Raw genomic sequence first — 22,932 nt, forward strand, 5'->3', positions numbered from 1 at the left:
ATTCATTAGTTTTTAAGCCACCAAGCTGAAATGCAATACCAAACCCCGGCCTTCGTCGAAGATTACTTGACCAAAATTTCAACCAATTTGGTTGAAAAATGAGAGCGTGACAGTGCCGCCTCAACTTTCACGAAAAGCCGGATATGACGTCATCAAAGACATTTATCCAAAAAATGAAAAAAACGTATGGGGATTTCATACCCAGAAACTCTCATGTCAAATTTCATAAAGATCGGTCCAGTAGTTTAGTCTGAATCGCTCTACACACACACACACACACACAGACCGACAGACACACACACACACATACACCACGACCCTCGTCTCGATTCCCCCCTCTACGTTAAAATATTTAGTCAAAACTTGACTAAATATAAAAACATATCCGGGGATATCATTCCCGGGAACTCTCATGTAAAATGTCATAAAGATCGGTCCAGTAGTTTAATCTGAATCGCTCTACACACACACACACACACACAGACACACACAGACACACACAGACACACACAGACACACACACACATACACCACGACCCTCGTCTCGATTCACCCTCTATGTTAAAACATTTAGTCAAAACTTGACTAAATGTAAAAAGACACAATTATTGAACCCAAAAGCTACACAGTTTGGCAAGAAAGAATGCTTCTTTATCACATGTATTATCGGGAAGAACATGCCTCTTGGCGAAGTCAGTAAACATTCGTGGGAATGCAAAGTCGCGAGGAAATTTGGATCGTTTGCTCCGAAACTGCAACGTTGATATGCCAAAACAAAACATTCTAGCACAAAACCCGCACATTTTGTATCTGGATGTGGAAGAACAGCTTATCATTTACAAAGCTGTCCGGCCTTATTTTTTTATTTCGCCACACCCACAGTTGAATTGACCGTTATTTCTCGCCACGCAGTAGTGATGTTGGATAGACCTGACACACGGTTTTAGTCTTGGCTAGTAGTCAATTGTGATTATGGAAGCCTGGATTTGGATTCGACACTGACGAAACAAGACAGACTGTGACGTGAATATTGCACTCATAATGTGACGTCATTTTACACCTGTTTTCCTTCTTTTACTTGAACACTGCCTGTCAAACCAAGTGGACAGCCGAAAGTGGTGCGAGTTGCCAGATCGGTAGGGTCACGTCGCCAAAAGCGAAAACAAAGCAAAGCCGGAAATCCAGCTATGTAAGCTATTTCAATATATGCACTGACAACGTTTGATGAAAAGAAAAGCAGGCAAAAAGAGTGGGACGAACACGCACAAACCCTATCAAGAAGTGTAGAGGATCCAAATGATGTCATGAGAATGCATGTAGCTCATACGTCGTCGCTCAAAGCGGGCGAGTCGGGCGGAGAGCACAGAAACAACAACGTTACCCAGCCTGAGTCTCCTCAAGGTTACAGTGTGCTGCAGAACGTGATCATCGCGCCACTGTCTCTCATCATGGCGGCAGCTATTATTGGCAACCTTCTCGTGTGCATCGCCGTCCTGACCAACTCTAAACTTCGGAAAAATTCGTACTTCTTCAACGTTTCGTTGGCTGTTGCGGATATCTTGATGGGTTCCGCGGTCATGCCTTTTGCCATCGTCAGCGACGTGAGCGGCACCTGGCCGTATGGCGCCGCGTTCTGTAAGTTCTGGGTCGGTATGGACTTGCTGAGTTCATGCTCGTCCATCCTTCACCTGTGTGTTATTGCTTTGGACCGCTACTTACTTATTCGAGACCCCATGTGCCACGGTGTTTGGATGACAGGCATCAAGACAGCAGGTTTCATTTCAGCGGTGTGGATAGTGGCTGCACTCATGTCCTTTTTCCCTATATTTTCAGAGTGGCAGAAACCATTCAACTTTGACATTCACGAGGTGGGCACCGACATTTGTAATTATGAAGTTACCGTTGAGTTTGTTGTTGGTTTTAACACAGTCAGTTTCGGGATCCCTTGTATCATCATGGTCGTCATCTACTCTAAGATGCTTGTGTATGCGCGCTACCACGCCAATGAGATCAAGAGAACAACCTTGCCAACTCCGGGACACCAATCTATGTCGAAAAAACGACAAATCGTGAGGAGGGATCGCAAGGCGCTGTGGACCCTGGGGACCATCATGGGGGCCTTCTTGGCCTGCTGGCTGCCCATTTTTATAACTGTGTCTTATTACGCTATATGCCCCGAGTGCGTGCCGCCTCTGGTTTTCCGGGTACTGGCCTGGTTGGGTTATTTCAACTCATGCCTCAACCCAATTATCTATTCCGTATTTAACAAAGAATTCCGCTCTGCTTTCCATGATCACCTCTGTCCATGTCGGGCCCAAAACAGACATATCCGTGTCGGGACGGACACTACACGCACCTTGCCAACTACTGCTGGGACGATGGTCACCCATGCTGCAACTGCTGAGACAGAGACATCGTTCTCTCTTACTTCATCGGGACCTCTGTTCATATCGTCAATGATGTTCCATAAACAAGGTTATCCGTCTTGGGCCAGCAGTTCTACACACACACTGCCAGCTACTGAGACAGTGTTCTCCCTTGGATCATCGGCACCTAATAACAAGGTTACCCGTGTCGTGCCGGCAGTTCAACACACAATGCCAGCTACTGAGACAGCGTTCTCCCTTGGATCATCGGCACCTTAACAAGGTTATTCGTGTCGGGCCGGTAACACGAGAAAATTACTTCCTCGAGATTTTTACTCCGGAGTAAAAATTTCGTACGAAAATTTTACTCCCTTTACGAAAATGCTACTCCCCCATAACACGAGAAAATAACTTCCAACGACAGGTGTGTTCCGAGTCAACATTTCGGTCGAAAATGTTACTCCCCTAACGAATGAATAACGAATAAATTATTCCACCCTAACACGAGCAATTTACTGCCCACGCCAGGTGTACGCAACTTTTACTCCCCTGTCGCCTGTAAGTCTTGGTGGTGGAAGGGGTGGAGGGAGGGTAGCGCGACATTTGTTAGCGCGAGATCCCATTTTCGCGTACGAGATTTTTACTGGAACAGTGGAAGTAAGAAATTGGGGAGTCAAAATTTTGCGGAGGGAGTACTTTTTTCGTACCTTGGGGAGTTCTTTTCTCGTACGAAAGGTGTACTCGGAGTAAGAATTTCGTACGAAATGTTTACTCCGGAGTACATTTTTCGTGGAGTAAAAATTTCGTGTTACACCGGCAGTTCAACACACAATGCCATCTACTGAGACAGTGTTCTCCCTTGGATCATCGGCACCTCTGTCCATACCGTTTCTAAACCAAAGTTATTCGTGTCGGGCCGGCAGTTACACAAACACTACCAATTACTGAGACAGCGTTCTCCCTTGGATCATCGTCAACTCTGTTCATATCGTCAATGTCGTTCCATAACCAAGGTTATTCGTGTTGGGCCGGTGTAACACGAAATTTTTACTCCACGAAAAATTTACTCCGGAGTACAAATTTCGTACGAAATTCTTACTCCGAGTACACCTTTCGTACGAGAAAAGAACTCCCCAAGGCACGAAAAAATTACTCCCTCCACGAAATTTTTACTCCCCATTTTTACATTTAGTCAAGTTTTGACTAAATGTTTTAAAATAGAGGGGGAATCGAGACGAGAGTCGTGGTGTATGTGTGTGTGTGTGTGTGTGTGTGTGTGTGTGTGTGTGTGTGTGTGTGTGTGTGTGTGTGTAGAGCGATTCAGAGTAAACTACTGGACCGATCTTTATGAAATTTGACATGAGAGTTCCTGGGTATGATATCCCCGGATGTTTTTTTCATTTTTTCGATAAATGTCTTTGATGACGTCATATCCGGCTTTTTGTAAACGTTGAGGCGGTGTCACGAAATTTTCTTTTGCCGAAATATTTTTCTCCCCCACCAACACGTTTCACTCATTTTTGTACCAAAAACAATTCTTATGCAAAACCATCCTCTGACTTCGGGTTAGGGGTAAGTTTGGGAATGGGTTAGGTATGTAAACGGTTTTAAAATGCGTCAATTTCTGGCGATGTTTGTGAACTAAGAATTCAATCGACGCCGTCCGCGGGAATTCAGTATTAAGACATACCCGAAATCTTCGTTCACAAACATCGCCAGAAATTGACGCATTTTAAAACTGTTTACATACCTAACCCATTCCCAAACTTACCCCTAACCCGAAGTCAGAGGATGGTTTTGCATAAGAATTGTTTTTGGTACAAAAATGAGTAAAACGTGTTGGTGGGGGAGAAAAAATATTTCGGCGAAAGAAAATTTCATGACACCGGCACTGTCACACCCTCATTTTTCAATCAAATTGATTGAAATTTATGGCCAAGCAATCTTCGACGAAGGCCGGACTTCGGTATTGCATTTCAGCTTGGTGGCTTAAAAATTAATTGATGACTTTGGTCATTAAAAATCTGAAAATTGTAAAAAAAATATTTTTTTTATAAAACGATCCAAATTTACGTTCATCTTATTCTTCATGAATTTCTGATTCCAAAAACATATAAATATGTTATATTTGGATTAAAACAGGCTCTGAAAATTATTAAAAAAATTAAAAATTATGATCAAAATTAAATTTTCGAAATCAATTTAAAAACACGTTCATCTTATTCCTTGTCGGTTCCTGATTCCAAAAACATATAGATATGATATGTTTGGGTTAAAAACACGCTCAGAAAGTTAAAACGAAGAGAGGTACAGTAAAGCGTGCTATGAAGCACAGCGCAACCACTACCACGCCAAACAGGCTCGTCACTTTCACTGCCTTTTGGACTAGCGGCGGACTACGTTCAATTTCATTCTGTGAGTTGCACAGCTTGACTAAATGTAGTAATTTCGCCTTACGCGACTTGTTTTTACTTCCAGTCAAAATCCCGTACGGGAAAATGGGATGCGGGCGAAGGGTTAATGCCAATATGTGATCTCGCGCAAACGAATATCGCGCTACCCTCCCTCCACCCCTTCCACCACCAAGACTAACAGGGAACAAGGGAGTAAAAATTTCGTGCACCTGGCATGGGAAGTTAAATTGGTCGTGTTAGGGCGAAGTAATTTATTCGTTATTTATTCGTCAGGGGAGTAACATTTTTGTACGAAATGTTTACTCGGAACTCACCTGTCGTGGGGAGTAATTTTCTCGTGTAATGGGGGAGTACCTTTTTCGTAAAGGGAGTAACATTTTCGTACGAAATGTTTACTCCGGAGTTAAAATCTCGTGAGAGTAATTTTCTCGTGTTACACCGGCAATTGCAGAAACACTACCAACTACTGAGACAGCGTTCTCCCTTGATTTATCTCTATATCATTACTTTAATTGAATATTCAATATGAATCGCTAGCGAAATAAAAGGTCTATGTATTGAACTTTTACACTTTCAGATGAACGTATATGAGGCTTTGCCAAAACGTGCTTGGACATTTGTGACAAACTAAACCCTTTCAGTTGATTATTTTTTGTGTTTTAAGTGATACATTAGTCTTTGATGAACACATTATTTTGTGTAATAAAAGAATGGTTTGTGCATTTGGAAAATGTGTACTGTTTGATAATATTATGCCATGATACGCCAATTTTGAGAAAAGCCACATATGCAACAAAACTGACCACAGAAGCCATTATTATCATTTCATACAACTGGTGTTCTTTCTTTATTTGGTGTTTAACGTCGTTTTCAACCACGAAGGTTATATTGCGACGGGGAAAGGGGGGGGGGAGAGAGATGGGATAGAGCCACTTGTTAATTGTTTCTTGTTCACAAAAGCACTAATCAAAAAATTGCTCCAGGGGCTTGCAACGTAGTACAATAATTATATTACTTTACTGGGAGAATGCAAGTTTCCAGTACAAAGGACTTAACATTTCTTACATACTGCTTGACTAAAATCTTTACAAACATTGACTATATGGTGTTGATTTATTTCTAGTAAACAGACCCTGCAGAGGCATTATCAGTCTTTAAAAGGACATTTGGAGCCAAATCTTGAATGCAGTGTCACGTAATGTCGCAAGACGCTCAAACATCATAAAAGTCAAAACTGATACTTTCTGCTAAGTAACCACAAGAAGCATAAACCCTAAAATAAAATATAACACTTCAACAGAAACACTGACACATGTTAAAAATATCCCTAAAAGTTGTTAAAGTTTGCTAAAGCTAGTTAAACATGTTGTTGTAGGTGTCACATGTTACAAAATGTTGATGGACATGAAAATATTCATAATATTTGAAATAACAACCAGAATGTTATACATACACTAACTTTTCATTTACAATCTAAAGATTAGGTTATTTCTGGAATATGAAAACAGAAACAATAGCAAAACATGTTAAAAGCAAGACAGTCATAACAGCATTCTACGTGTGACGTGTTACATTGTGTCATTGGACATGAAATTATTCAAAATGTTATAAATGACAACTATAATATTAAATAGACCTTTAGGATACATTCATATTTTGAAGATTAGGTAATTATGGAACATCAAAACACCACAAAAAAAGTAACATCATGTTCAAAACAGGTCAAATCTGCGTTCTACCTGTCACGTGTTCCACAGAGTCAGTGGACATGAAATCAATCAAAATGTCAAAAATAACTACAATATTCAAACAGACATTTAGAATACAGTTTTAACCTCATGACTAGGTACATCTGGAATAAGGTTCTCATTTCATTTTCATTTTCATTTTCCTCATTTTCATTACTTTATTGTCCCATCGCTGGGAAATTCGGGTCGCTTCCTCCCAGTGGAAAGCTAGCAGCAACGGAGTCGCGCTACCCAGGTGTCTGCGTGTTTAGGTGTATTCAGCCACCTGCACTTATGGCAGAATGACCAAGGTCTTTTACGTGCCATTGTGATGACACGGGGGTGGGACATGGCTTCCGTCTCTGGGTCTGCACATAAAGTTGACCCGTGTCCGTCCCGGGCCCGAATTCGAACCTGCGACCTTCCGATCACAAGTTCAGTGCTCTACCAACTGAGCTACCGAGTTCTCAATTAAATCTAAAAAATGTAGTTAGCTGTACGTAAAATCCTAGCAAAATCCCAATTAAAAAAAAAAGTCGATTCTTTTTGACTCACATGCGAAGCAAAAGTGAGTCTATGTACTCACACGAGTCGTCCGGAAAACTTTAACGTTGGATATTTCTTGGACACTATTCAGTCTATCAGTACCAAATTTGGCAAGATGGTGTATGATGACAAGGCCCCAAAAAACATACATAGCATCTTGACCTTGCTTTAAGGTCAAGGTCGCAGGGGCCATAAATGTTGTCTAAAAAACAGCTATTTTTCACATTTTTCCCATTTTCTCTGAAGTTTTTGAGATGAATACCTCACCTATATATGATATATAGGGCAAATTAAGCCCCATCTTTTGATACCAGTTTGGTTTACCTTGCTTCAAGGTCAAGGTCACAGGAGCTCTTCAAAATTGGATTGTATACATATTTTGAAGTGACCTTGACCCTGAACTATGGAAGATAACTGTTTCAAACTTAAAAATTATGTGGGGCACATGTTATGCTTTCATCATGAGACACATTTGGTCACATATGATCAAGGTCAAGGTCACTTTGACCCTATGAAATGTGACCAAAATAAGGTAGTGAACCACTGAAAGTGACCATATCTCATGGTAGAAAGAGCCAATAAGCACCATTGTACTTCCTATGTCTTGAATTAACAGCTTTGTGTTGCATGACCTTGGATGACCTTGACCTTGGGCCAAGGTCACCCTTGACCTTGGGTCAAGGTCACATGTATTTTGGTAGGAAAAATGTGTAAAGCAGTTCTTAGTGTATGATGTCATTGCTAGGTTTAGTTACTTGACCTTGACTCTGAAGGTCAAGGTCATGTAAAGGTCAAGGTCAAGCATGTGAGTCGTATGGGCTTTGCCCTTCTTGTTTACATTTAGTCAAGTTTTGACTAAATGTTTTAACATAGAGGGGGGAATCGAGACGAGGGTCGTGGTGTATGTGTGTCTGTCTGTCTGTCTGTGTGTGTAGAGCGATTCAGACTAAACTACTGGACCGATCTTTATGAAATTTGACATGAGAGTTCCTGGGTATGATATCCTCAGACGTTTTTTTTCCATTTTTTTGATAAATGTCTTTGATGACGTCATATCCGGCTTTTCGTGAAAGTTAAGGCGGCACTGTCACGCTCTCATTTTTCAACCAAATTGGTTGAAATTTTGGTCAAGTAATTTCCGACAAAGCCCGGACTTCGGTATTGCATTTCAGCTTGGTGGCTTAAAAATTAATTAATGACTTTGGTCATTAAAAATCTGAAAATTGTAAAAAAAAATATTTTTTTTATAAAACGATCCAAATTTACGTTCATCTTATTCTCCATCATTTGCTGATTCCAAAAACATATAAATATGTTATATTTGGATTAAAAACAAGCTCTGAAAATTAAAAATATAAAAATTATGATCAAAATTAAATTGTCGAAATCAATTTAAAAACACGTTCATCTTATTCCTTGTCGGTTTCTGATTCCAAAAACATATAGATATGATATGTTTGGATTGAAAACACGCTCAGAAAGTTAAAACGAAGAGAGGTACAGAAAAGCGTGCTATCCTTCTCAGCGCAACTACTACCCCGCTCTTCTTGTCAATTTCACTGCCTTTGCCATGAGCGGTGGACTGACGATGCTACGAGTATACGGTCTTGCTGCGTTGCATTGCGTTCAGTTTCATTCTGTGAGTTCGACAGCTACTTGACTAAATGTTGTATTTTCGCCTTACGCGACTTGTTTTTTTATGTTGGGGAGGGGGGGGGTCTTAAAACAATCTCATGAAAATATTCCTTTCCCCTGCTAACCCAAATGCATTTTTTCAGCTTTGACTACAATATTTACAAGGACATAAATGTCTCCTCCTAAATCGTTACACGGACATGAACGTATCCTCCTGAATCGTAACACGGACATTAACAGAACCATGTCCGAGATAAGTGATTTCTCCACATTTGGTCACTAAAATCGCGCGGTACAAAAACAGAGGATCGTATTTTTCTTCCATCAAATTTGCCTCCAAAAGTAGCGAGCAGTTATTATAAGCTAATTCAATTCGTTGAGAGAAGAATTATGTGTCAAACGTTACAAAGTGTCAGACATTACACTTACAGCTTACCCTGAATAGACAGTCCAATATTTTCTCACCTTTACGGCTCGTCGTCTCCATGATTTCAATCGAATCGGTGACCGGAAACGCCATAGAAGCAAAGCTAGTGGTTTCCACGCTTTCGTATCAAATACTCGCGAAACTTCTTTGTAAAAATTGCAAAATTAACAACATTTGTCAAACGTTACTTTCGGACATTAAACTCCATCGATTTTTTTAGCTGCTAGATACAATAACTTCGCAAATTCTGACTCAAATGCAACACACTGCTTTTATTTCCTCGAATATGAAACTATAGTTTTCATCCAAAATGGCGGCCATTCAAAGCACCAAGACCGGCAAAAATCGAATCTGTAAACAAGTTGGTCTGTGGACATGAGCCCTTCGAAAAAAACCGGGTATTTACTGGGCGAGTTTTTCGGTAAATTCTGGTTCTAATTACGATTGTTGCACATTCTACAAAGAGTTGCATGCTTAGACTGTATGACATACGCAGATTAAACCCGATGCAGTGATGCATATCATGACAAATCGAAAATTTCCCGAGGACACCAAAATGTCCAAAATTGTTCGGGACCGTTTCCGGTGTATGTTTGAAACATTTTATTTTTTTATTTAACATTCACAACAACAACAGGCTTCAAAACATTAAAAACAAGAGGCGAAGCCTTCAAGGCTCCCGTAAGAAATCAACAAACAGTAACACAAACTCACTCACACACACACGCACACACACACACACATACACATACACACACACACACACACACACACACACACACACACACACACACACACACACACAGATACACACACAGAGTTAAAACGAACGCTTAATAATTAATTAAATTAATAAGTTTGTAAGCAAACAGTACAATCAAAGAGAGGATCGAGTCTGGAATGAAACGCGATACAAATCTAGCATTCAAAAACTGTCTTTCAAGTTCAAGGAAGTTGTTGCAAGGTACAGTATAAGACTTACCAAATTATACAGACAAAACCATGACAGTGCATGTTTTGAATCTGAGGCAAAATCGTGATCATTTTGACTTTGAGAACAGATTCATTCCGTTTCCTTATAATTTTATCTGCATGTTCAAGTAAATGGTGGACAGTTTTATACGGGCAGAGTAAACTTGAGACTCTAGGTCTACTGCAAGTCTTGAAATTCACATAAATCGAACCAAGAACAAAGACATCCAAACATTACAGGCACTTTAGATCAACTTATTTCATTAGAGGTGACTGCCAAGCACTGTGTTTGACATCTGTGTCTGCTGAAATAAAAAGAAATTAAAACAAAACGGATTAACAGTAGGTCAGGTGACACGTTATCAGAGTGGGAGACACTAGATCTGTCTCTGTACTTACCGGGATACGACTGCCAGATCGACACTGCGCTTTCGACAGCTCTTCCTCGCGTGGACATTGGAAAAACGCTGTGCAGATCAAATTGTAGGAAATCTCCCTTCGGTATCTTCTTTATTTACTTTTCTGGAGCTTAGAAACCGAACAACGTGAAATCGTCTTCCCCGAATCGGCGAATGCAGAGGTGAACTGGAGAAGTGAATCTATGTATACCACAATCCTTCGCGCGACCCCTGACCTGGTCTTGACACCTGACCTGGTCTACATACCACACACGTCACAAACCAGTCAACTGCTTGTACCCCTTCAAAACCCCCCACCACCCGTTTTCTTTGGATACACGCTTTAACTACACACATGCCGACACAATGTTGATCATTGCTTCAATATTTTGAAGCTGTTGCTTGGAAAAAAAACAGGTAAAATTAGTATTTCTGTGTTTAGTCAAATGTTAAAGTTTCTATCACACACACACACACACACACACACACACACACACACACACACACACACACACACACACACACACACACACACACAAAGTTTAGCATCGCATAGGCTACACTTACGTGAGCCAAAAAGCATTCATCAAACTCCCTTTTTCAAAGCACAATACATATAAAAATGTTGGGGTAATCCAGTTAATTACATAGAGATTACACAACGTCATCGAGTGAAGGACCGAAAAATATTGAAACTCGAGGATGATTTTTTTGTGGTATCAACCGAGACCGTAGGTCGAGGTTGATACCACACAAAAAAATCATCCGAGAGTTTCAATATTTTTTGGTCCCTCACAAGATGACGTTTGTGTAATTTGTGTATACAATGATAAAGTATTGATTGTATACAATGATCAATCTCTATACCTTCCTGTCACTGGAAGCAGCAACACTTGAAAGCATAAGTTCCCTTGACAAACGTCATTTATGATTGGCGTCATCTATGAATGACGTCACTGTCTAGACAAGACAAGTGCCGGTATCGGCAAACCTTGTCGCGGCAAAGGGCTATGACCCGTGCCTTGATACCATTGAGATCATAGGAGATGCACAGCAGTGCCGATACCAGGTTTCTTTAGCTTCACTTTAAAATGATATCAGAACGATAGTTATTCACTTGAAAGTGAACACAGGAGAGTTGTATACACTTGCTTTCCAAACACACATGGGTCCGAAATGGCACCTTTTGGAAAAGCCTCATATATATCTTGTCACGATGTTTCCAAGGACAAATCTGTGTGATGGTGTGTAGGTGTTGCAATCCATAGGTTTTGATTGAAGACAGAGACCAAAGACGCATCACACTTCACACAGTTCAAGACCAGTCTCGGCCAGCCTCGTTTTCCTGAACCATGAAGCTAGAAAAAAAGACACAAGTATTGTACCAAAAAGCCACACAGTTTGGCAACAAAGAATGCTTCTTTATCATGTATTGTTTGTTTGTTTGTTTGTTTGTGTTTTTTGCTTAACGCCCAGCCGACCACGAAGGGCCATATCAGGGCGGTGCTGCTTTGACATATAACGTGCGCCACACACAAGACAGAAGTCGCAGCACAGGCTTCATGTCTCACCCAGTCACATTATTCTGACACCGGACCAACCAGTCCTAGCACTAACCCCATAATGCCAGACGCCAGGCGCAGCAGCCACTAGATTGCCAATTTTGTAAACGCATAAAATTTGTTTACCAGCAAAATAGATGGTTTCAGCAGCAAATAGGAAGGAGTGAGCAGCGAATGTGAAGCAGCAAATTGGATGAATTCAACAGCAGAATAGATTAATTGAACAGCCAAGCAGATTTCTTTAACAGTAAAAATGGGGCAGAAATAGGTCGTCCCCTCTTTCGCTTCTCTCCCAGGGGGACGGTCTTTGCCTGCGCTGGTGGTTCAGAAATGGACAGCCGGATTTCCATGCCAAGTGGGTGTTTACATATGTTGGACTTCATGTGACAGGACAATTGCAGTCAATTCTGTTGTCCTCCACGGCCAGACTCCAAACCGAGTTCCGGCTCTCCTTGTACTGGTCAAACGATTCTCAAGAGGCTCTCTGGAACTGGTCTTGCTGAATCCTGACAGCTGTCTTCAGGTCCATGTTCTGAAGCGACTCCGAGGCCACGAACACTTTCTGGTTCCTCTTGATGGACTTTGCGTTTGAAGATGCCCACTGATAGGCAGCCGTCCAGCCGGGCAAGGTTCTGTCTGGTTCTTGGGCCACTGGGATATGATCAGGCTGAGCGTTGTCTCTATCTCTGGACCAGTTCAGGACAATGTCTCTTTCAACAAGGGTTAGGAATCTAGACAATGTGTTGCAATCTATAGGTTTTGGTTGAAGGCCGAGACCAAAGACGCATCACGCTTTGCTGTTTGAGACTAGTTTCGGCCAGCCCCGACTGACTACGACCGAATATGAGGACCGTCAGTAGCAACACGTCCACGCGAACATCTCCTCAGAGACAGTCTTTTGACCCTAGTTGTTGATGTATGAAAAATGATCGTCTCACGCTGATGACACGAATTTGAGCCAAATCACCTCCAATGTCGCAAACATTGTGTGCTAGCGCCGGAATTTGGAAAAGCGTATTTTTCAAACCAGGAACAGATAACACGAATGTGATGTATTTTGTCAAAGGTCCGTGTTATGTACCTTAAAGCCATACTAACGCACTCCCGTGTTTACAAAGTGTAGTTTGCCCACAATCGATGTCAAACGCACCATAAGACCATATGTAGAGGTTACACGCCGAGTCTCAGTGATTATCAAAAATAATGGTCGAAGTTAGCGGATCATGAAAAATGCGAGCTTTAGCGAGCTTTTTCATGACCGCGAACTGAGACCATTATTTTTGATAATCACTGAGACGAGGTGTGTAACCTCTTTATTCCTCCTTTCTTCAGTTATTCAAAGAAAAGAGGAGGTTTTTTGCGAAAGTTTGATCGAATCCTATTCACTCAACCAGTCAACCTGCGCAGGCGATCGATTAATGCGCGGTTGTATAGTTCCGTGCAAATCATTCCATTCTGTTAACACTTCTTGTCAGTTTTCCTATTTTGGACTAAAATCAAGTACACAGATATGCTGTTATTCTGCTGTGGCGGCAAAGGCAGATATTGTGTGTTCTGTATATGTTTTGGTATCGGTATAGTCTCTGATAATGTTCTTTCGTCAAATGGGACTAGCAGACGAACTTTTGCACCCGTGTTCCAACGTTAAAAACTGTATGAAGTTCAGTTTTCTGGGGAAAATAGTGTATGAAACCGCTTTATGTTGTTTAAATTGATGAGATGTGTGCATTTGGTTGCGTGTGATCTGTTTATTAAATGAAATATTGTTGAAAACTGACCGTCGGATTGCAGTCTGTTGTCGAAGAAACTGAGTGAAAAGAAGGGGAACTACTCTTGTCGCTAGACAAAGTATGAGTTACTTGCCTTGGGAAATTGCCTGTGATGAACGTCTGATCTAGATTCAGAAAACAACCGAACTCATGGATTTTATATGGAGATTTATGTGTTCAGGCCTGTAGTTGTTAATTTAAATGCGGTATGTTTGTATTGTTTGCTCCAGAGATGTATACTTCGTACGTTAGAGCGTTCGGAACTTTTCAGTCGCAAAAAGTAGTACCGAAACAGATAACTTCTCAACCCATTGCACTATCGAGGATTCAGGCTGTTGCTGGGTCGTTATTTGTTTGGTTGCTGGGTGATTATCGAAAAATAACTACCCCTACAAGTTTACAGAGGTAAAGAAGCAGAGGGGGGAATAAAATGACGATACGTCACCATGCGCGGACCATAATACATGCATTACAGCTTGTTCTAGCCTCTGAAAAAGTGAGGATGTCAACAAAGCCGCGGTGTTCTCTCCCTTGCATCAACGTTACATGTGTTGCCAAATCTATAAATAGGACGATCCAGATCAAAATGAAAATTCAAATATCTCAACATTTAAGGGGTCCTAGACCACAATATTTTGCAGGGAACTTAATTTAGTCTGTCTCCAGCTGTTGGTAAAGCAATTAGCGTGTATAGTCATCGAGTACATATGGCTTTAAGTTATTGATATTCATTAGCTTTAGACACGAGTCATTTTTCATGCGTCAACTAGGGTCAAGTGGATGTATGTGTGGAGATCTGCATGGCTTGATGCGTGAACGTGTTCGAAATCTCTCAATAGGGCTGCTGAACAATAATAACCAATCAACCTCTCTTCGTCTGCGTTCGTGGGCTAAAACTCCCACGTACACTCGTGATTTTGCACGAGTGGATTTTTATGTGTATGACCGTTTTTACCCCGCCATTGAGGCAGCCATACGCCGCTTTCGGAGGAACCATGATGGGTATTTTTGTGTTTCTATAACCCACCGAACTCTGTCATGGATTACAGGATCTTTTTTGTGCGTACTTGGTCTTGTGTTTGCGTGTACACACGAAGGGGGATAAGCCATTAGCAGGTCTGCACATAAGTTGACCTGGGAGATCGGAAAAATCTAAACCTTAACCCACCAGGCGCGGCCGGGATTCGAACCCACGACCTTCCGTTTTAGAGGCCAGTGTCTTACCACCAAGCCATTGCGCCCGTCAACCAACCTCGCAATAGGGTTAGTCTATGTCATTGTCAGTCGGGGCTGGCCGAGGCTACACAGCTTCGAGTTACCTTTTCCTGATCTGTTAAAGATACGATATCGATTAAAAAAAAAACCCACCAATACGGCCATTTTTGACTCCCTCTTTCAAAATCTCTGATGTCAAAAGTTAAAGAGAAGAAGTCAAAACGTGAATAATGGCGTCTCGTTAAAATTCTTTCATTTCTTCTGCATGTCTCTAATTAGAATAGGTGACAAAGGAATTTCCAGAACACAGTTGGTCTCTGTGACTTCAGCATATCAGCATTAGAAAAGTAATCGTAAGGTCACCACTATGCTGAGAATGTATCAAGTATTCCAAGTCCCAACGATGGCTCTCTCTCAATGTTTTGCCACCGTTGGAAATTGGCTGATCCGACCGAATAATGTGAATCAATGGAATGTGAAAAGTTCCATTCTTCATCTTACAAGCTCATTGACATAGTGTCAATGAGCTTTTCTCATCCCGATCTCTTGTATTATGTTACGGTTATTCCACACCGCAATCGACGACTTTCTGTCGTCTTTAACAAGTTCAAATAAATATAGCTAACGGTTATTCCGCGAATCCTTGCAAAACAAATACAACACAGAAATTAAAGAACAAAATTACAATCGAAACTGCCTGCATAACCATTAATCTCTCTGTTTCCACTCTTGCAACATTCAAACATACGTTCAACAATGAGTTTCGTAACAGTGTGTGTGATTGTGTGTGTGTGTGTGTGTTTGTGTGTGAGTGCGTGTGCGTGCGTGCAAATTATGGGTATGTGTGTGTGTGTGTGTGTGTGCGAATTTTGTGTGTGGAGGGTTGGGGTGGGTGCCTGCGTGCGTATATACATGCGTTTTTGCGTGCGTTTGTGTCATGTGTTTGTGTGTCTGTGTCTGTGTCTGTGTCTATCTGTGTGTTTGTCTCTGTCTGTGTGTGTATGTGTGTGTGTGTACGTGCGTGTGTGTGTGTGTGTGTGTGTGTGTAGTTGCGTGCTTACATGCGTGCGTGCGAATTATGTATGAGTGTGTCTGTGTATGTATTTATGTGTGTGCGTATGCTCTGTTCGGTTCCTTTCGTGGTTTTCTTCGTGTTTAACCCTTTTCTTCTTGGTTCATTGATGGCGTTCACCTTCTTCCTACACCAAGATGACGAGGATCTAAACGTCACTGATACTGCTGACATCACAAGCATGGATGACGTCACGGATATGTCAAACGTCACGGGTAAGGGTTTTGTAGTAGAAATTGAGCCTTTTATCCTCTTGTCCGTTGCCCGTTCGCTTGTTTCAGCTTTGTTTTCTTTCCTCTTTGTTTGCTACAAGTGTAAGGGAGTACATGAAGCACAGCAATCACCTTTGGAGCCAAAGACCAGTCAGACAGGACTGATAATTTTGATAGCTAATCTAATACATGTGTTTTACATTTTTTATAAAATCACGGGTTCACAACGTTTCGCGCGACGCTCCAAATTTCAGTTTGAAGTTTGTCGACCTCGAGAATGCATGCAACACTTTTGTCACCACTCTGTAGAAAGCTGACCTTGTCACCACTCTGTAGAAAGCTGACCTTGTCACCACTCTGTAGAAAGCTGACCTTGTCTTCTTTTTTTTTTCTTTTTTTTTTTTTCAACACATTTTTAATGACTTCAAATGTTTGAAGGATGACGGCAGTGAGTTCCAAATAAATCCGGATAAACAGATACAGCTTGGTTTACACTCATACCACAAAATAAACGGTTTTAGGTGGAGATGTAGAGGTTACATGCCGAGTCTCAGTGATTATTAAAAATAATGGTCGAAGTTAGCGGATCATGACCGCGAACTGAGACCATTATTTTTTATAATCACTGAGACGAGGTATGTAACCTCTTTATTCCTCCTTTCTTCAGTTATTCAAAGAAAAGAGGAGTTTTTGTGCGAAAGTTTGATCGAATCCAAATCACTCAACCAGTCTACCTGCGCTGGCGATTGAATAATGCGCGGTTGTATAGTTCAGGGAAAATCAATCAATTCTGTTAACACTTCTTGTCAGTTTCCCTGTTTTGAACTAAAATCAAGTACACAGTTATGTTGTTATTCTGCTGTGCCGGTAAAGGCAGATATAGTGTGTGTTCTGTTCATGTTTTGGTATCGCTTAGGAAATGTTCTTTCTTCGAATGGGACAAGCAGACGAACTTTTGCACCAGTGTTCCAACGTTAAAAACTGTATGAAGTTCCGTTTTCTGGGGCAAAATAGTGTATGAAACCGCTGTATGTTCTTTAAAGGTCCAGACCATGCTGTTTTAGCGTCAAAAACGCTTCGAATCGTGTTCCTGCGCGACCGAACACTTCCCGATGTTTGCAGTTAGTTAGAAAACCACTTTCTTACCGTCTTCAACAATGTTTGGTTTACTTCGGAATCTTCTAAGGCCGTAATCCGACGAATTTCGTGACCGAAGCGACGGATTTCTTCTCCAAAACGACCCGCCATTGTGCCGCGTGATCTTCGCGAGACTGGCTTATGAATAAATTATCCGTGACGTCACACTGTGTGAAGATGGTTGTTTACCAACATGGCAACAAGCGTAACTGCAGACGAAATTGAACCGTACATGTTCGAACTACCAGTTTCTCTCCTCGAATCAAGCATGAAAGATGAGGAGCGGAGGCCACTTCCAGCAGTAGTGAAAAGACAGTGACGATGAAAATTGCGACTCTGTTTGTCTCAGCGATCAAAGGTAAACACGCCCGCTCTCTGTGCTGAACTTATCGTCTGCTTTCGAGTCTGTGCTATTTTTTTCACTCTCGCCTTGTCAACGCACTCGCGAATAAGTGGGATATTGTTTAAGTGTTCATGCATTGCATGCACGAGTAAAAGAACAACAGCTCATCGCAGTTTTAACTGTTCTTGATTATTTCAGAGACTGGTGTCAGAGTGGCCACTGTACCTGTTGTATTGTGTGGGAGGGGCAGATTTGAGAGAGAGAGGAAGCTAGCCTGAGGTACATTGTAGAATGAAAACTTGCAGGGGAGCAAGAATGCATCACCAGTCACGAAGGTGTACATACAACTTTTTTTGAGGTGCCTATATTTGTTTGATTGTTAAATGTATGTATTTGTTGTTGTTTTTAAAGGCTATCAAGAAAACTGTTGTCATTTAAATTTGTAACACTCAGGCACATATAGTTTCACACACACACAAGATTAACTCACTTGCATGCCCACAGAAGAAGTTTGCTCTTCACATTGTTCTGTTGTTGTTGTTTTTATAATGTAATCATTGTAACATCAACACTCAGTAATAACCAATATTACAACACAATCACTTTTTCATCAGAACTCACTCACATACTACATGTATTAAACCCTGGTTTATGGACACTTGCATTTGTACTTTGCATGGGAAAGCAGCCTGAATTTCAGATGAACTTTAATAAAAGAAGATTTATATGTATGTTGCTCTAGATGCATGTTTTAATAAATAATAATGACATTCAGGAAAGTAAAAGGACTGTTGAAGTTTGCTGTTGTAAAATGTCTGATGATTAGGGTTCTGTTGCACATTTAGTGAATTGACTGTACCAATTGCTGTTATTATTTACACCCAATCAGTGCATCCACATGATATTATGTAGCTTAAATTAAAGAACATGTTTTGATGTGTTCAGAACATACCGACAAGTTGCACACTCACTGACTTTCCGAAAGAACAGGAAAGTTCTTCCTGCCTGTCTGGTCACTGCCATCAGAGACCTCTTTCTGTCACAGAGCTACACAGGCTTCAAATATATGTAAGATAAATAAAAGGTACATTACAACTCTCAACTGCGGGGTGTGTGTGTGGGGGGGGGGGGGGGGGGGGGATGTGCATAACCATTGCATACTTAAGGTCGGCTTAAACTGCAAACAGAAATGTGGAGCTTGCATAACAATTCTTGCTTTGGCAGATTTGGAGATAGGCAGCCTCAGTCTATATACATAGTTGGTCACCAGTTGGGGCGTCCTGCTTGGTGACAACTTGAGCTTTGTCAACTGGTCTAGCTGTAGCAGTCAAAGTCTGGGCACTGTTGCATTGTAGTCTTGCTGTGTATGCAGAGCTTTGTTGTAGCTGCCATAGGCCAGTGTTGCCATAGACCAGTGTTAGGATCACCACCCCCTCAAACAGCTCCTTCAGTTAACCTGATGCCTGTTTTAGACAGAAAAAAAAGTTACCACAATCAGCAGAACTTTCACTGGAGAATGGGCATAATTCTTTCATACTTTCTTTCTCATAGCTTTTTTTGGTTTTTATAATCTCTTCATTACACTAAATAACATCCATCTTAAGACCTATTTTGAGCCTGAATTTAAGTTGACTAGTAATGATATTAATCATAATGTATTTATTTTTATAATGTACAAACTAGAGTATGTATGTGGATATGTGTGTGATGGTGCTGGTATGGATATGCGTGGTTTGGGTTATGTGTGTACTGATGTGTACATTTTATGTGTTTTGTATGTTTTGCGAGTGCGATTTTATGTGATGTTATTCTGTACACCAGCCAAAACAAAATGTCTGGTATATTAGATAATAAACGCACCTTTAAATTTATTAGCGACTACACCCCGTCACCCTGCAGTCCCCCTCCCCCCCATTACACCCTACACTTTTAACATTGTATAAAAAATCATGTCCCAATATAGGTCCCTAGTTACCTGGGAGGACGTTAAGCTCCATAATCAACATCAACAACGTATTGAATTGAATTGAAAAGCTGGGGTTAGGAGGTCTAACTTCTTGAATTAAAGTGGGTTTTTTCTCAGGTGCATGTAGTTTTTTATTTGCTTGAAATCATGGTGTATTCTGGTTGTAAGAGAAGAGTCAATTTCCTTGTAAGCCTGCAAAATTAAGATTTGTCATTTTTGAAGTACATTTTTGTAAGAGTCCAAAATAGTCCAGGATAAGGAGGAAAAACATAGGGTGGGTCAGGAAATCTGAAACATTGCATAGTTTTGTTTTGCCTATGTAGACACAAAAAGTACTGAGTACTTCCCCCCCCCCCCCCCCCCCCAAGAGAGCATAGCTGTTTTAATTATTTTAATGCCACTGTTAGCAAGAGGAGTACTACAGACAGCAATCAAACAGTGGATTTTTTCTGTAGACATTGTTATTTCTGTTTAGGTGTTTCAGTAGTTTTCTATGCGGATAAATCATGCTGCATGATCACTAGAAACAATCCAGCTCTGTAGCATGCAAGTTTTTTAAAGGTTTTTTTCCCATGTTACTCTGAGAGAAAAAAACAACCCACAGAGATAAAGTTGAACTGGCAGTTTGACTGAAGCAGTGGTAATAACACAGAGTGCTCTTCCTACAATCAATTTTTTTTATGTGGATGATGATGTCCATACATGTACAGTTTGGTTGTATTATTTTGCTAGACTATTTGTTTCTGTTAGATATATCTGCTCACATGATTGTTGTTCATAATTTGACATTACATTTACTGCTGATGAAAATGTATTGTTGGAATAGGTCTGCTTAATATTCTGACTGCAGTTTTGTAATAAAATCAAATAACACAGATGTTTTAAGTATCAAAGTGCTTTTCACACACACACACACACACACACACACACACACACACACACACACACACACACACACACACACACACACACACACACACACACACTCACACACTATGAGTATGACTGCAAACATGAATTTGTACTTGTATTAATTATAATTACTGTATTACAGAACCTGATCTGAAAAAAAGGACAACAGCAAATTATTCATGCAAGCTTGCTGTATTAACGATTTCTTTATCCATTTAATACAACACTGAATTAAAAGATAACAACTATAACAACGTGTGTGTGTTTGTGTGAATGTCTATGTGTATATGGACGGACACTGATTAAACCTGAGACTCATCGATTACCCAGGTGAGTGTAAAAGAGGGAGAGAGAGAGGGAACTTTAAGGTGGGTGCATGGGGACGGGCATGTAGTAACAGATATATGTTTTAATCTGTAATCTTAACACATGTGCTTAAAATTAGGAACAGATGCCATTCCACTACAAATACTGTCAGTCTGACAAAAACGCCCAGTGACACTGAACCCCTATCCCTTACAGAACACATTCAGTATACATGTACTCACTTCCTTTCGTCTGCGTTTAGTGAAAGCAGATCGTTCTGATGACACTGATTGGTATCCGGTTTCTGACCTCCTGTGAGTGGTCAACAATTGTCGGAACTGGAACTGCGTTAGGCAACAGCTGTTTTGTGTGTGCCAGGTTTTCTTGCCGGCTTAACTGCGTTCGCATTGGAAGAAAGTGTCGCGAAACACAGCACATCGTGTTGGCCGTTTCCAGTTAATCAGTCTTGCTGCAGAAGTTGTAAGCCCATCGGAAAAAGGTGACAACTGATGCCTGAACCTTTTTTCTATACTTCATAGCTATCAGCAGCCGTGCGCATTCCTTCGGCGTGCTGTTGATGCTCGATTTAGGCAAACGCCCACTTGAGCGTAAGCTGTAACTTTCGGTTTCCAAACACAAAGTGACGTCACAGCCGGTTCTCGTCTACTGGCGGCCATTTCGAAGTCTCGTTTAGCAGACGAATTTGGCGGAACGTTTTTAATTAAATCACAATGATTAAGCTACGAATCGGTGAATTTCTTTACATTTTTGGAATCTTTAGGTGCATTTCTCTAACCTTCAGTCATCGGTTAGTGGTTCTAATAACCTTTAAAACAGCGTGGTCTGGTCCTTTAAATTGATGAGATGTGTGCATTTGGTTGCGTGTGATCTGTTTATTAAATGAAATATTGTTGAAAACTGACCGTCGGATTGCAGTCTCTTGTCCAAGCAACTCAGTTCAGAATATTTGGAAGGGGAACTACTCTTGTCGTACGAGAGTTACTTGCCTTGGGAGTTTGCTTGCACTCATACGAGATCTAAAGCGAGTTTCTCTACACTGATCGTTAGATTTGGATTTAGAAAACAACCAAACTCATAGATTTTATATGGAGATTAATGTGTTCAAGCCTGTAGTTGCCAGTTTAAATGCAGTATGTTTGTATTGTTTGGTCTAGAGATGTATATTTCGTACATTGGAGCGTTCGGAACTTTTCAAACGCTAAAGTAGTTCCCTCAAAGTCTAACTCATCAAACCTGTGAGCTATCGAGGATTCAGGCCCGTTGTTGGGTAAGTGATTTTGGTTGTTGGGTAAGTTACCGAAAAATAACTAGCCCTACACCTTTACAGAGAGAAAGAAGCAGAGGGGGGAATAATAAGCCAATTAATACCTACGAAAGTCACAGCCTTCAACCGCTTCGCGCGTCCCTGCTTCTTGACCAGCACTCCCGACCCTGGTACCGCTGTGTTCCCAAGAATCTGCACTTTCCTTTGACAGCGACTAATTGGAACCTGGCAGTGAGGATAATATCACCGCAACAGTCGGTCTCCATCCTGATGCACCCGTCCACGCACGTTCGGCTCCGATTATCCGCCAGAGGAATTAAATATCGACAAAATATTAGTTATGGCGGCCATTTGCATTTCATATTTTTCTAAATATTTGCATCCTCTTGCAAACAACCAAAACCAAACACACGTAGACGGGCGCATAAGGATATAGTCCAACTGCTGCGGTGATACCCTCCACACTGCCAGGCTCCAACTAGTCGCTGTATGTACTAATTATTCGGAAAAAATAATTACTGTATTCATTGGAGGTTATCACGTGTTTGATCCAGTTATACACAGTGAGCCTTTTGTCAAAGGAAAATGCAGAGTCCTAGGAACACAACGGTACCAAAATCAAGAGCACCGGTCAAGAAACAAAGACGCAAGAAGCAATTGAAAACTGT

At 41.1% G+C, this 22,932-nt stretch overlaps 1 protein-coding gene and 1 long non-coding RNA gene across 2 annotated transcripts; one reads left to right on the forward strand and one right to left on the reverse strand.

Annotated features, from left to right (window-relative positions):
- Nucleotides 1–1,078: 1,078 nt before the first annotated feature.
- Nucleotides 1,079–2,942, forward strand: LOC138950471 (dopamine receptor 1-like). Its single transcript, XM_070322200.1, has one exon. It carries the CDS (start codon nucleotides 1,305–1,307, stop codon nucleotides 2,643–2,645), a length of 1,341 nt encoding a protein of 446 aa, XP_070178301.1. The 5' UTR covers nucleotides 1,079–1,304; the 3' UTR covers nucleotides 2,646–2,942.
- A 15,793-nt stretch (nucleotides 2,943–18,735) lies between these two features.
- Nucleotides 18,736–21,831, reverse strand: LOC138950472 (uncharacterized). The gene is made up of 2 exons (XR_011450672.1): nucleotides 21,222–21,831; nucleotides 18,736–19,258 (listed from the first exon to the last, which is right to left on the reverse strand). It is a non-coding gene; the product is annotated as an uncharacterized lncRNA (long non-coding RNA).
- Between the last annotated feature and the right edge of the window lie 1,101 nt (nucleotides 21,832–22,932).

This window comes from Littorina saxatilis, linkage group LG16 (assembly GCF_037325665.1).
Source record: "Littorina saxatilis isolate snail1 linkage group LG16, US_GU_Lsax_2.0, whole genome shotgun sequence".
NCBI lineage: Eukaryota > Metazoa > Mollusca > Gastropoda > Littorinimorpha > Littorinidae > Littorina > Littorina saxatilis.

What these genes read in the sequence shown, in the direction of transcription:
- LOC138950471 (XM_070322200.1), top strand. Translation starts at nt 1,305, where the DNA reads ATGAGAATGCATGTAGCTCATACGTCGTCGCTCAAAGCGGGCGAGTCG.